Below are 12,409 nucleotides of genomic sequence, written 5' to 3' on the forward strand. Positions count from 1 at the left end.
GTGGAACAATCACATGGCCTCAGCCACACACATTGCATGTCAGCTTGCAATGGAGCTTTACCAAGAGCCAGCAGGACCACTGAGGCTGAGCTAATGTTCACAGTGGGAGAGTCTCTAGCTGAGTGGCCTCTGGCTCATGTCCGTAGGTGCCATTTGTCAGGGATCAGCCTCAACAAAGATACCTCTCGCCAGGGTAGAGACGTGGGATTTAGAAATCACACATACACAAGGGCACAAAGCTGGGCATCACCCCCACAATACACAACAATAAGTTAATAATTCCAATGTCTGCTGTAAGTATCCACAGGAAGGTATTCACATCAAAATTGAGATGCAATACGCGGGGTGGGGGGATCTAGGCCAAGCTCCTGCTCTTCTTCCTAGTTGCTGGATGCGTCACATCCAGGGTTTGTTGTCCTGATCCCCTGATGTGTCTCATTTGTGTCCAACAATGTCCTATCTAGATGCTTTCTTTCAGGAAGGCAGCTCACACTTTGGTGTAGCAGATACCACCATAGCTAGAACCTCGAACTTTTGATCTTGAACAAACGTCTCCTAACACGTAGTTTAGATGCTCCTAGCGGAGTGTGATCTACTGATGGTTTGGTCCATCTGGCTTGATTAACTGTCCTCCACACTATGCTGAGTTACAGGAGGTAGGGGGCAAAAACTAATGAAATCGGATGCAGAGACCTTTCTGAAAGCTTGATAAAGTATCAAACGTTAATAGTTACCCCCGAAAGGATAAACAGTATCCATTCAGTCAGTCAAGAAGCAGAAAGCGTTTTGTTGTTGTTGATAAGCACTAACCCTAATGCACGGGGGAGTCTGGGATTTTGTTCTGAGGCAGCATCTCCCTGGGTAGCCGGAAACTCTACGGACACCCGCTTCCCACTTCCTCCCGGGCGTTGGAATTAAAAGGTACGCTCCCGCGCCGCCACTCACGGCTTTCTAGTTACTATTTTCTTGGCAGAATCTCACTATTTACTTTTCTTTCCCCAACGGAGAGTTTCCAAAAACTAGAACTATATTACAGAAATCTTAAAGGACAAACGAAGTGGGAGTGATATTCTCGACAAGTGACCCAAAGAGCCCTGTGGCTCCTTAACGGATAGAGGATTTGTTCTCTATCCCGAACGTGCGCCTTACTCATCAGCAATTTAAGGAATTACCGCGTGGTCGTAAAGAGGCAGAAGGAAGGCCTGACCTTGAACAGGAACCATCTGTTCCTGTTTTCCTTGTTGCTCACGTGCTTCTAGCCCCTCTGTGGGCTCAACAGGTCAGACAGAGGCAGGGGCAAAGAGGCCCAAAACACCGGTCACTTCGGTTAGCCTGGGTTTCTCTAATGAGGAACAGTGATAGGGGCGTCGAAGAAATGATTTTTAAGGCCCCCTTCTGCTCTGTTCAGATGTGGCTTTGAGTAGGCTATTTCTAGCTGATTTCTGTGCTTGGGTGAAATTCTCCCTTGTCGGCCTGAGGAGCAGGGAGGGAATAAGTAAAGTGGAGGCAATTCTCACTCGGCCTGTAGGGGGAGCCTGAGTTCATCTGTGTTGACAGCTCAAGGCCAAGCCAGCTTGCAGCAAGGCCTGCAGAGCCAAAAGGATCTCTGGGTCCATGTGTTCTCATTCCCAAGTGGCAGCCTACTTAATGTCTGGAGCAACTGACATTCACTGGACCTTCATCCGGAGGTCTGGAGCAAACACAGTTGTTAGTACTGGTCTCAGTGATATTTCCCATGGTCTGTGTCTCAAAGTCCCAGAGGCTATCAAGGGCTTCTGTGTCATAAATTGGCTCTGCCCAACATGGTGACCCTAAGTACGTGTGGCTTTTACCACTCAAATGATGTTTAAGAAATCAATTCCTCCATAATCATGTCATCGTATCTCAAGTGTGTCCATATGCATAAACTATGCCTTGTGGCAGCTTCTGTGGCTTGCAGGGGGCCTCTCTCTCTCTCCCTGGGAGGCCAGGGAAACCTTTGCACATGGAGTGTGGTTGGAGAAAAAACACCAGAGCATGTCCTCAGAGAGGCTCTTTTTTCTGCCCCTCCCCTTTTCTGGCTGCTCCTGTCATGATGTTCTGCTTTAACCACAGACCCAGAAACAAGAGCCAGAAGACCATGGACCCTCTGAACCCATGAGCCTAAAGAAGCCTTCCCTTCTTTTAAGTTGTTTCCAGTGTTCGTCACAGAGACGAGTGTGCCATCACAAGTGTATGTGGAACACGGTGAGAGGGGCTGGGGAAACTGTGTCTGCTATTAATGCTGACGGCTCCCCGCAGGGGTACAGAGAGTCATGCCCTGATATTGTTCTCTCTCTCTCTCTCTCTCTCTCTCTCTCTCTCTCTCACACACATACACACACCCAGAGACAGACAGAGAGACATATAGACCCTCACATACATACACATGTATACACATACACACAGACAGACACATAGACACTCACACACATATACACTCACACACACAGAGACATATAGACCCTCACACACATATAAACACATACACACAAAGACACATAGACACTCTCACACACATATACACACACACACGCACACACACACACTCACACACACAGACACATAGACACTCTCTGTCACACACACAGACAGACCTATAGACCCTCACACACACACACATATATATACATATACACACAGACACATAAACACTCTCACACACACACAGAGACACATAGACATTCTCAAAAACATATACACTCACACACAGACAGACACTCTCTTACACACACACACACACACACACACACACACACACACACACTGTTTTGAAAAGCAGTGGTCTTTGGCATCTATCGTTTCATCCCAGAATAGGAGACTGATTTCAGGGTTGGTGTCTAATATGCGATGGAGAAGCTGTGCTGTGGTCCTCACAGAAGAGACTAATTCAGCTGTCAGAGTTCGCAGGGACACCAGAGCAACACACAAATCCCAGAATGAATTCTGGCCTGGTGGAGGGAAGCATTTTAAAAAAGCCTACCCTTGCTGCAAACATAGACAGCCTCCTATTCCCATCTGTCCTGCTCACTGGGATCTCTGTGCCATTTTTCACTCCAAGGAACTCTGAAGATTCCACTGACCTAGGGTGGTGAATGTCCCACACTGTGCCCTAGCTTGGTGATCCTCATATGAAATGTTCCCCCAGCTTCAGATGCTGAGGGCTTGGTAGCCAATGGTTCTAATCAATGGAGTGGTCCTTGATGAGTGATTGGGATGAAGAGGGGCTGTGGCGGAAGTGGGGGTGGTAGAGGCTGCATCTTGCCCTGGCCCTTTGCCAGAAGGCTCTTTCCTCTGCTTCCTGTCTGATGAGGTGAACAAGCTCCTCCATCACACACTGTGCTGGGTGTATGTTCTGCCAAGCACACGGGGTAGGACCCTCTAGAACTATGAACCAAGTACACCCCTCTCTCCCTAACACCTTCCCATCAGAGTGATTAGTGAGAGGAGTGACGAAAACAGGGCCTCACCCTCAGCCAGATGTTCTCTTCCTGCTCCTCTGCCTAGCTTCACAAACAATGATGCCCTGTGGCAGACTTGAGTAGGAGAATGGATGCTCAGGGCACCAACCCCGTGAAGCTGGAAGGATATACCACAGCACAAGTTTTAATAGGTCTTAATAATTAAAGCCCAGAGTCGGATATTGGGGAAAATGCTGAGAGATCAGAGAGATGAAGAAAAAACACAGCCACCCTACCTATCAACTTCCTAGTCAAAAAGAGAATGAGTTCCTCTCTCCTTCACTTCCTCTCTCTGCCCAGCTATTTCATTTCCTGTTTGTGTGTACAGACCTCCAGACCTCTATGGTTAGATAGTGGCTAGCTCCACCCTCTGATCTTCAGGCAAACTTTATTTGTACAAGATATCACCATATGTCCCATTCTGTCTAAAAATTAAAAATTATAACTAATATAAGGAAAAATATATACAATAAGTATAATAACTATATATAATAAATATTTCAACAATGTCTCTTTCATTAACAAATGACAAATTTAGAGAAAATATTCCATATCTATCTTACCTTGGTGAGTCTAAAAGTTGTACCTAATTTACTTTCTATCCTAACTTGCATTACCCAAACTATCTTTTTATGTCTTTTAACCTTATACACTTTACATTTCTTTAGTGAATTCTTTTCCTAATCTGGTAACAAGAAAAACTATTTTGCAGCATGTCACTCCATAGGAGGTAACAGGGTTAATATTCCATCTCCTTTAACTATGAAGTAATAAAATAAACTAGCACACTGCACATGCTAGGCAAGTACTCTAACCCTGAGTTACATTCCTGGCCTGACAGTCCATGCATCTCTTATAACTATTAGAGGGCAGACATAAAAATGAGCTTTAAGGTCAATTTGGCCACCATAAGTCTGGTCCAAGTGAGTAGCTGACAGAAGGCTTTCAAGACTAGGAATGTTTATATGAGAGAGAAGAAGACATCACCCAGTCCACACTGCACACTCTGGATCATTTAGTCTGAGAAAGGCTGACAGTAAACTGTAATCTACCTGTGCACATGTCAGGAAAAGAAGCTGTGATAATCTATCTGGAGCACATATCAAAACAGCCAAGAGCTGTGATGAGAACCCACAAGAAAGTAAGGCATGGCTGGACCTAGGCTCCTTCCAGATAATTGAAAGAAGGTCAAGAAGGCCCATGCCACATGGGGTGATTGGTAGTATAGATTTAATGAAATCTCAGTTAGTTTCCAGTATGTCTACAGGTATGCCTTACTGTGTAAGCGTCAGTTCAGAAAGAGGAGGAGACCAACGTCAGACAGTATCTGAAATCTACCCTTTCTTCTCCAGCTGTAGAGCTCTTAACAGCTATGGTTTGACAGCATCAGTCCGGGACCCACAGGGATATTTCCAACAGACATTAACTCTCTGACTCGCTGTCTGTCTCAGGAGTCAGATTCATTCAAGGGGAACTTCACAAGAATAAAGCAATCATCAGGAAGAGACCGTTCCTCCACACACTCTGAGACCTGCTGTGGAAAATGAACAGCAGCATACAACCCTCCCCCTTCCTAGCCTTGCACAGACATGCTCTCCACCAGAGGCACAAGGTTCTTTTCTGCTTTAGGCTCCACCCACCCAGGCTTTGCTGGTGCATCAGCAGGGATTTCTTGCCCCATTTCCATCCCCAGGAGGGTTTTCTCAATTCATCTCAATCATATACATTGTCAAGTAGATGAGAGGTTATATATCTGCTCCAACACTGATAGTAAGAGACGCTGAGGGATGATCCAGGAGCCTTCTGCCTGAATGCCTGACACTCCAAGACAATTTTCCATGCCTACCTGATGGACCTGTCCCTACAATTCTCCAGAAACATCTCTTTGGTTGGGAGGGATCCAGGCCAGCCAATATACTACATGAGGTTGGAAGGACAAACATCGAGAGCAGGTGTCAGAGAGATGACTCATTTTTAAGGTTTGTAGTTCTCTCAGAGGACCCAGAGGGCAGCTATCCAGCCTCTGTAACTCCAGCTCCATGTGGAATCCATTGCCCTCTTCTGGTCTGTGTGGGAACTGCATGCTTGTTTTTCATAGCCAACAGGCAAACTACCCATACACATAAATTAAAAAGCACATGAATCTGAAAACAGTGTGTGAAATAGGTAGTGATGGTAAGAGCACTGTAAAAGACACCATGTCCCAATGTGTTTTAGAGGTTATTTTCTCTACATTGCCACTGTAACTAGTGCTATAATTCAAGGGAAACAGAAGCAGATAGCTTTGGGTTTCCCTGTTTCTTTTTTATACTCCAGAAATGAAGGTTCTCATTTCCTGAGATGCATTAGAAAACACAGATTAGCCAGGCGGTGTGGCACAGGTCTTTAATCCCAGCACTCAGAAGGCAAAGGCAGGTGAATCTCTGTGAGTTCGAGGCCAGCCTGGTCTACAAGAGCTAGTTCCAGGACGGGCTCCAAAGCTACAGAGAAACCCTGTCTTGAAACACCAAAAACAAACAAAAAAAAAAAGAATAGTAATCACAAAGATTTTATTAGACTTTTACTGTTTTGTGGAAAGTATCTGACAAAAAAAGGTACAAAAAGAAAATGCAAGTATATTTCTCAATAATATATGTACAATCTTGTCATTGACACGTATATATTTAGATCTATTCTTGAAGTAGCAAATATATGACATCAGATGACAAATACAGATCTTTTTGCATCATGAAGTGGGTGTCCATGGGGTAAGGCCATGACATCACATTCAGGACACCTCCCCTTTGTAACCCTGTCTGGTTGGGAACTTACAACGTGGCCAAAGACACCTGGAAACTGAACAGACCCATCTCTGCCTGCTGAGTTTTGCAGTTCCAAGAGTGTACCATTACACCTGATTAAAAATCTAGTTTAAGAATGAAGAGTTAGAAATTGCTTTTTTTTCTTTATGAAAATACAGTCATTTGACTCAATGGGGTTCTAAACAGGGGATGCAGTATATATAGTGTATAGCCTTAACAAATATCAAATAAAAAACAAGAACTAAAGAACCAAGAAATAACAAAACCTCAAATGGCAACAAAGAAAACAAAAACCTTAATGCAAACAAACCTAAATCCAAATATCAGGCAAAGAAATTTACACTAAAGAACGTTTTCTTCATGCAGACAGAGTAGCACTGTCCCACCTTGTGACCAGCTTTGGGCACAAATAGGAAGGCAGGCCCAGATTGTCAGAATCTTTTCAAGACAAGTGCAGCCAGGCTACTTTGGGGCCTTGAAGGTCAGGCACTCAGTTATCTTAAACTCGTTCTCAGCCACAAGCTTTTAGAGTAACTATGGACTGAGCGATATCCTCCCTCCTTGCTGCTGTGCCTCACTTCCTGGGGAATGTCAGGTTCTTCATCATTCTTGATGGTGTGTTCTGTATATCAAGCTTCTTTCTGAGGGTTTTTTTTTCTCCAGAAACAGTGAGCCAAAAGGCACAAGTCTCAGATTATGGATAGATCACCTATAGGTAGGAGGTTGGTGTTTGCCTCAATGCTGAGTTTACAATAAGAAAGACATGTCTTGGTCTGAGGAGGTCTTGATCTTATAGTGGAGCAATGGATTTGGGTTGTCTGTGGCTTTCTTTGGCCTCCTCAGTCCTCTGAAGTGGTGCTGTGAGAGAAAAAAAGGGGATAAGATCCAGAAGCTCCTTACCCTGGATCCTTACACTGGCTAGACACAGCCAGGGGCTATTCACACATAGGAAGCCAGAGTCAAGGAAGAACATCTACCCCACAAGTCCCGTGGGTGCTGGGATGGGATGCGATGGTGGCCCACTTGCCTGTGCCCCTTAGTGCTCCTGCTGCAGCAGCTCTGTTGGTGGGAGGCTCTCATCCTGTGCTGAGGATTGCTCTGGCTCATGTTGGAGACTCTCTGACCTGGAGGAGGAAGGCAGTTGGGGGATCTGCATGTCAGCTGCCGAGCTGTGACCTCACAAAAACTAAATTGTGCCTGACACTCAACATTGATCTTTTGACAGTTGTCATTATTTGTATCCCTAAGAAAGGAATGTCACAGAGCAGCTGGGCCTTGAATATCTTTCAACCTTTAACAAGTGTCACAAGTTGCTATGGGTACGGTATGTACTGTGTGCTATGAGAAAGGACAGGACTTTCTCCTGCAGTCCAGGGACATCATTATGACCAAAGTAATAGCCTGTTAAAGATGACAGCATCATCTTTAACACAGTGTTCATGGTAACATGCTCATGAACACCTCATTTTAGAGACAGAACACAGCCGTACAGCTTAGACAATGGGACAACGTCATGGAGCTTGCTCATGCCTCCTACCTGGAAGGAACCTTGTACCCAGGCAATATGAACCATGGAGCCTGTCATGGTGGAGCCACATTTCCTGAGATGTGTAGCTGAGAACATGGGCCCTTCAGGGACTCTTTAATTAAAGAAAATACCCTTGTTTCCCTTAGGACTCCAACTGGGAATCTACATCCTGGCTCTCTAGAGGAATCCTTTGCTCAACACTCTGTGAAATTCTGACCAATCCTGCAGCAGAGACATCTGTCTGAGTTCATCCTGTCAATGACTAAACCTAGTATATCCATAATACAATTTACATGGCAAATGGCCAAAGAATAAAGACAGCCAGTGTTATATCTAGTCATGACCAAGGGTGGGACTCTCAACCCTACTGCCCAAGGCTGCAGAGGCCAAAGCAAGCAGTGAGTTCAAGGAAAGCCGTCTTGGAATAAACCAGAAAACTCGGAAGGGAGCAAAGAGAACATAATTCTGCAGACACACTGAATATCAATCATACTATTTCCTAGAGGGAAGTTCTTCTTTCCTGAACCTACTCTGAAGTGTTATTTCCCTGGTGATGACTGGGAGCATTGCCCATAGGCGAAGCCCACAAAAGGCAAGGTTCCAAGGTAGAAGGGTGCCCAACTACCCGCACCCAATTACTAACTCCAGGCCTGGGCTCATACCTCATCTGGGAGACAGTCACGTGATGTTGCAGATTTACTGCCAAATTCTTTTCCTGGTTGACTAGCTCCTTCTGCTTCACTGGGGACTGCAGACTTTCTTCCAGGCTCTGCTGCTCCTGTCCATTAGAAAATCGTGTACTTAGTGGAGAGTTAAGCATAGGCAAGAATATACGCTTACGAAAGTGTGAGCATACACAGAGGATCCAAAGAGCTTGCTGGTCAGTCATTCCAGCCAAAACAGCAAGCTTCTTGGAAGGGAGAATGCCTGTTGCAGGGTAGAGACTGACAAACACAGTGGTGTCCCTAGCCGCTATTCATATGCATGGTGCATGGTACCACTCAGTGACCTCCAAACCCACAGAGAAGGACAGACAGACAGACGGAGAGATAGAGGGATAGATAGGAAGAGAGAGAGAGAGAGAGAGAGAGAGAGAGAGAGAGAGAGAGAGAGAGAGCGCAATGAGGTGGGGATAAAACGATATCATACTCGATGAACATGTGAGTTTACATTAAGAACACAGCTCTTTCAGAAGAGTCCGGTGTCTCTGCTCCCCATCTCCTGGGACTAAAATTGTACACAGGGTTGTGCTCTACTTGTCCAAACTATGTTAAGGTGGTTGAAGAGCTTTTGGTTTGGAAGCCTCAGATTTCCCACGGCAATTCTCCCTTTCCACATCCCTGACAACAGGTCAGTTCCATACTGTTAAGTTCCGTGAAGGGAGACTGTGCCCAGGACACACATAGCAAACACTGATTGGAAGAGTCCCACAGAGCTTCCTGTCAGTGTAAATCAGGTGTTGGGCATGGTGATGCAGAGAATAGGAGGAAGGAATCTCGTATGTCACCCAACAAGGTGACAAAGGGAATCACTCATTTGACACTGGCCAGTGGCTTTTCTCCTTGCAAGCTGGCCCCACCCCACCATGATGTCATATGAACCCTGGAAAGCAAAGGAGGCACAGGACCTAGAGCTCACTCCCTCAAGTCTGTACATAGCGCCCCTCCCATCATAATGACCTGTAGGTGTGTGATGTGTGATCACCCCACCTCCCTCATTGGACTGCAGCTTCAAGCAGAGCAGCAGGGGTTGTTTGCCATTTGAGTCTCACAAGAGACTCATGCCCAGAAGCACTGATGAATGGGCACAGAAATGAACATGCGGATGTCATGAAGGTGGTGGGGAGTGAATGTGTGGATAAATGAAGTGATGAGTTGAAGCACACGTGGGTTGACAGGTAGACAAGCTAATGTTGCATGAGGAAATGATGCTGGACCTAACCCTGACCCAGATGCTTATCCCTACCTGATGCTCCTGGGTCTGCAGGTCTCTGTTCTCTTCCTCTTGGTCCTGAAAGGCCAAGTGCAAATCCTCCAAGTGCTTCTGCAGCAGGACCCAATACTGCATCAATTTCTTGTTCTCCTGCTTCAGCAAGTCCACCTTGTCCTCTATCTGATACTTCTCCATCGCGAGCTGGTACTGCAGATTGCTGAAAGGAAGCACCCTCTGCATCGTTAGCCCCTGCCATCCTCTTCCTGCCACCCCTGCCTCCATACCCCATCAAGCCCTCTGGTCCCCAGTGTCTCTGGAGACAGAGACAAGAGTCCTAAACATCTGTGACAGCTGCATTCAGAAGGCCAAAAGTAGAGAACAGGGGATTCCAGAAAAAAAAAAATCAAACTACTTCTGAAAACTCCAACAACCAAAGAAATCCAAGAATCTCTACTAACAAAAGGGGTCCCCACCTGCTTTTACCTGACCGTGGTAAATGGGTCAACATCACCAGGAAAGGGACAAATACCTTCTGATGGAGGATTAGAGATCCAAGTGGTGGAGAGGTTCATGGCAATAGGGCCCTGCCCGAGACCCTGCCTGCTACACCACTCATGTGTGTTTGTCTATCTAGAAAAGGGGTTCTCAACCTTTGGTTCATGACTTCTTTCATGATGGAACTACTCTTTTACAGGAGAGGTATCTTAGATATCTTGCATAACAGATATTACATTATGCTTTATATCAGTAGCAAAATTATGGTTATAGACTAGCAGGATAAATAATTTTACAGATGGACATCACAAAAACATGGGGAATTGTATGAAAACGGTCACAGCAATAAGAAAGTTGAGATTCACTGATGTAGAGGCTACTAAGTATGAACACATGGGGCTGGGTGAAACTCACAGTCTTTCACAATTAGCAAAACTGAATGCAAGAGACAAAAGCCCAAGAGCTGCTTGCTAAGAGGCAGAAAGGCTGGAACCAGAGCCGTAGACCCCACAGTCCAGAGACAAAGAAAAGCAGAGATGGCCATCCCACAATGCAGTGGTCCCTTGTACTGCAGGCTCTTACCAATAGAAGAATGACTCCTTGGCGAGCTCATTGAATTTCTCTGTGACTTCGTTCTTCTCATCCTCCAAGCACTGCAGGTCTGACATGACTTTCTCATGCTTCCTCTTCAGCTTCTCAAATAAAGGGTTTGGCTTGCGATAGGACCTGGTCCTGGAATCAAAGAACTTGAACAAAGTCGTCACAGATCACATGAATTCAGGCTGTGCTCTAGACTAAGGCAGCACAAATGGCTGCCACATCCTGTTTCCTATGTACTGGGAGCTTCTGGTGCTTATTAAATTTGCTCTTCTCAGCCGGGCGATGGTGGCGCACGCCTTTAATCCCAGCACTCGGGAGGCAGAGGCAGGCGGATCTCTGTGAGTTCGAGACCAGCCTGGTCTACAAAGCTAGTTCCAGGACAGGCTCCAAAGCCACAGAGAAACCCTGTCTCGAAAAACCAAAAAAAATAAAAATAAATAAATAAATTTGCTCTTCTGACCCTAGGACAGCAGACGCTGTGTGTTTAGATGGCGGATGGTGGCTGCATGAGCTCTCTCAGTAGGCCGGCTAAAATAACTAAGATGTTCGCTAGTTCAAAGGGATACGAATAGGAAATAAAGAAGTCAAATTCTCACTATTTGATGACGATATGATAGTATACAAGTGCATGCTGGGAATTCACACTGTACTGCCTCGATCTCTTATTTATGTGACTCAGGCTCTGGTATTCATTTGGAGGAAGCAGAATAGTCTATGTTCCCATCTTACTCCTGCCCGGGTTTCTGGTTCTTCTTTTGGGAAGCATGAAGGCGCATGGTGCTGAGCCAAGGGACACCTTGAAGGTGCAGCCTCTCAGAGTCCAAATCTCAGATGAAATAAATTTAGGGTGAAAGTATGGAACCAAGACAATCACCATGGAGCTTGAAACAAGGAATACCTATTGTCTATGGGCTCTTCGGTGATGGAGATCAGGTGATCCCGCAGCTCGTTTCTCTCTCTGGTCATTTGCTGTAGCTGAGTGGTCAGACTCTTCACCTTCTGCTTCTTGGTGAGGACCATTTGGGGAGATGGTTGCTCTCCAGCGGCCCTGTAGGTAGATAAACTACAGTGAACTTGCCTTGTGACAGCACATAGAGAATGGACAGATGACTCTGAGCCCTAAACAAACCTTTGAGAAAACTTGTATGCCTGTGACCAGGGACACCTCAATAGATCCTGACCCAGGCTTGAGATGTCCCTGCATGGGATCTCAGTTCTTTCATTAATGAAGGGAGCTGGTGTCTCAGCCAGCTGGTGTCCTCTGCCCCCTTAGCTCGTGCTTCAGGTAAACAAAGAAAGAACCTCCTCAGTCCTATTCACAGCTGCAGAGTCTCCGTTCAACTTGGCTAAAGAGTCCACAAAATTGTGGGTTTCCAAGTCAGGAAGAAATAGGCATAGTTCACAGTCACTCTGATCATTTAGAGATTCCTCACATATCCTAACAGGTCACTCTAAGCACATGGCTATAAAGGAGAAGCCATATAGGAGCAGAACATGGTCACCAGAAGCACCATGTCACCTCACTGCCAACTCAGGGCACGCAGAGGTAGACAGTGCCCACTAGTGTTGGAGTA

General features: G+C 45.8%; 1 protein-coding gene across 1 annotated transcript; it reads right to left on the minus strand.

The window, feature by feature from the left end:
• Window positions 1–7,316: 7,316 nt before the first annotated feature.
• On the minus strand, window positions 7,317–11,875 carry LOC113456211 (disks large homolog 5-like). The gene is made up of 5 exons (XM_026779986.1): window positions 11,734–11,875; window positions 10,818–10,967; window positions 9,774–9,957; window positions 8,471–8,586; window positions 7,317–7,404 (listed from the first exon to the last, which is right to left on the minus strand). Exons 1-5 carry the CDS (start codon window positions 11,853–11,855, stop codon window positions 7,317–7,319), a joined length of 660 nt encoding a protein of 219 aa, XP_026635787.1. The 5' UTR covers window positions 11,856–11,875.
• Between the last annotated feature and the right edge of the window lie 534 nt (window positions 11,876–12,409).

The sequence above is a fragment of the Microtus ochrogaster genome, chromosome 6 (assembly GCF_000317375.1).
Source record: "Microtus ochrogaster isolate Prairie Vole_2 chromosome 6, MicOch1.0, whole genome shotgun sequence".
Lineage (NCBI taxonomy): Eukaryota > Metazoa > Chordata > Mammalia > Rodentia > Cricetidae > Microtus > Microtus ochrogaster.

Bases quoted from the DNA above. Each gene is read 5' to 3' on its own strand.
- LOC113456211 (XM_026779986.1), bottom strand. From the start codon at position 11,855: ATGGTCCTCACCAAGAAGCAGAAGGTGAAGAGTCTGACCACTCAGCTA. The intron at 9,958-10,817 runs GTAAGAGCCTGC...GCTTCCTTTCAG, and splicing joins AAGGAGTCATTCTTCTATTG to CAATCTGCAGTACCAGCTCG. The intron at 8,587-9,773 runs GTAGGGATAAGC...TCTAATGGACAG, and splicing joins TGCAGACCCAGGAGCATCAG to GAGCAGCAGAGCCTGGAAGA.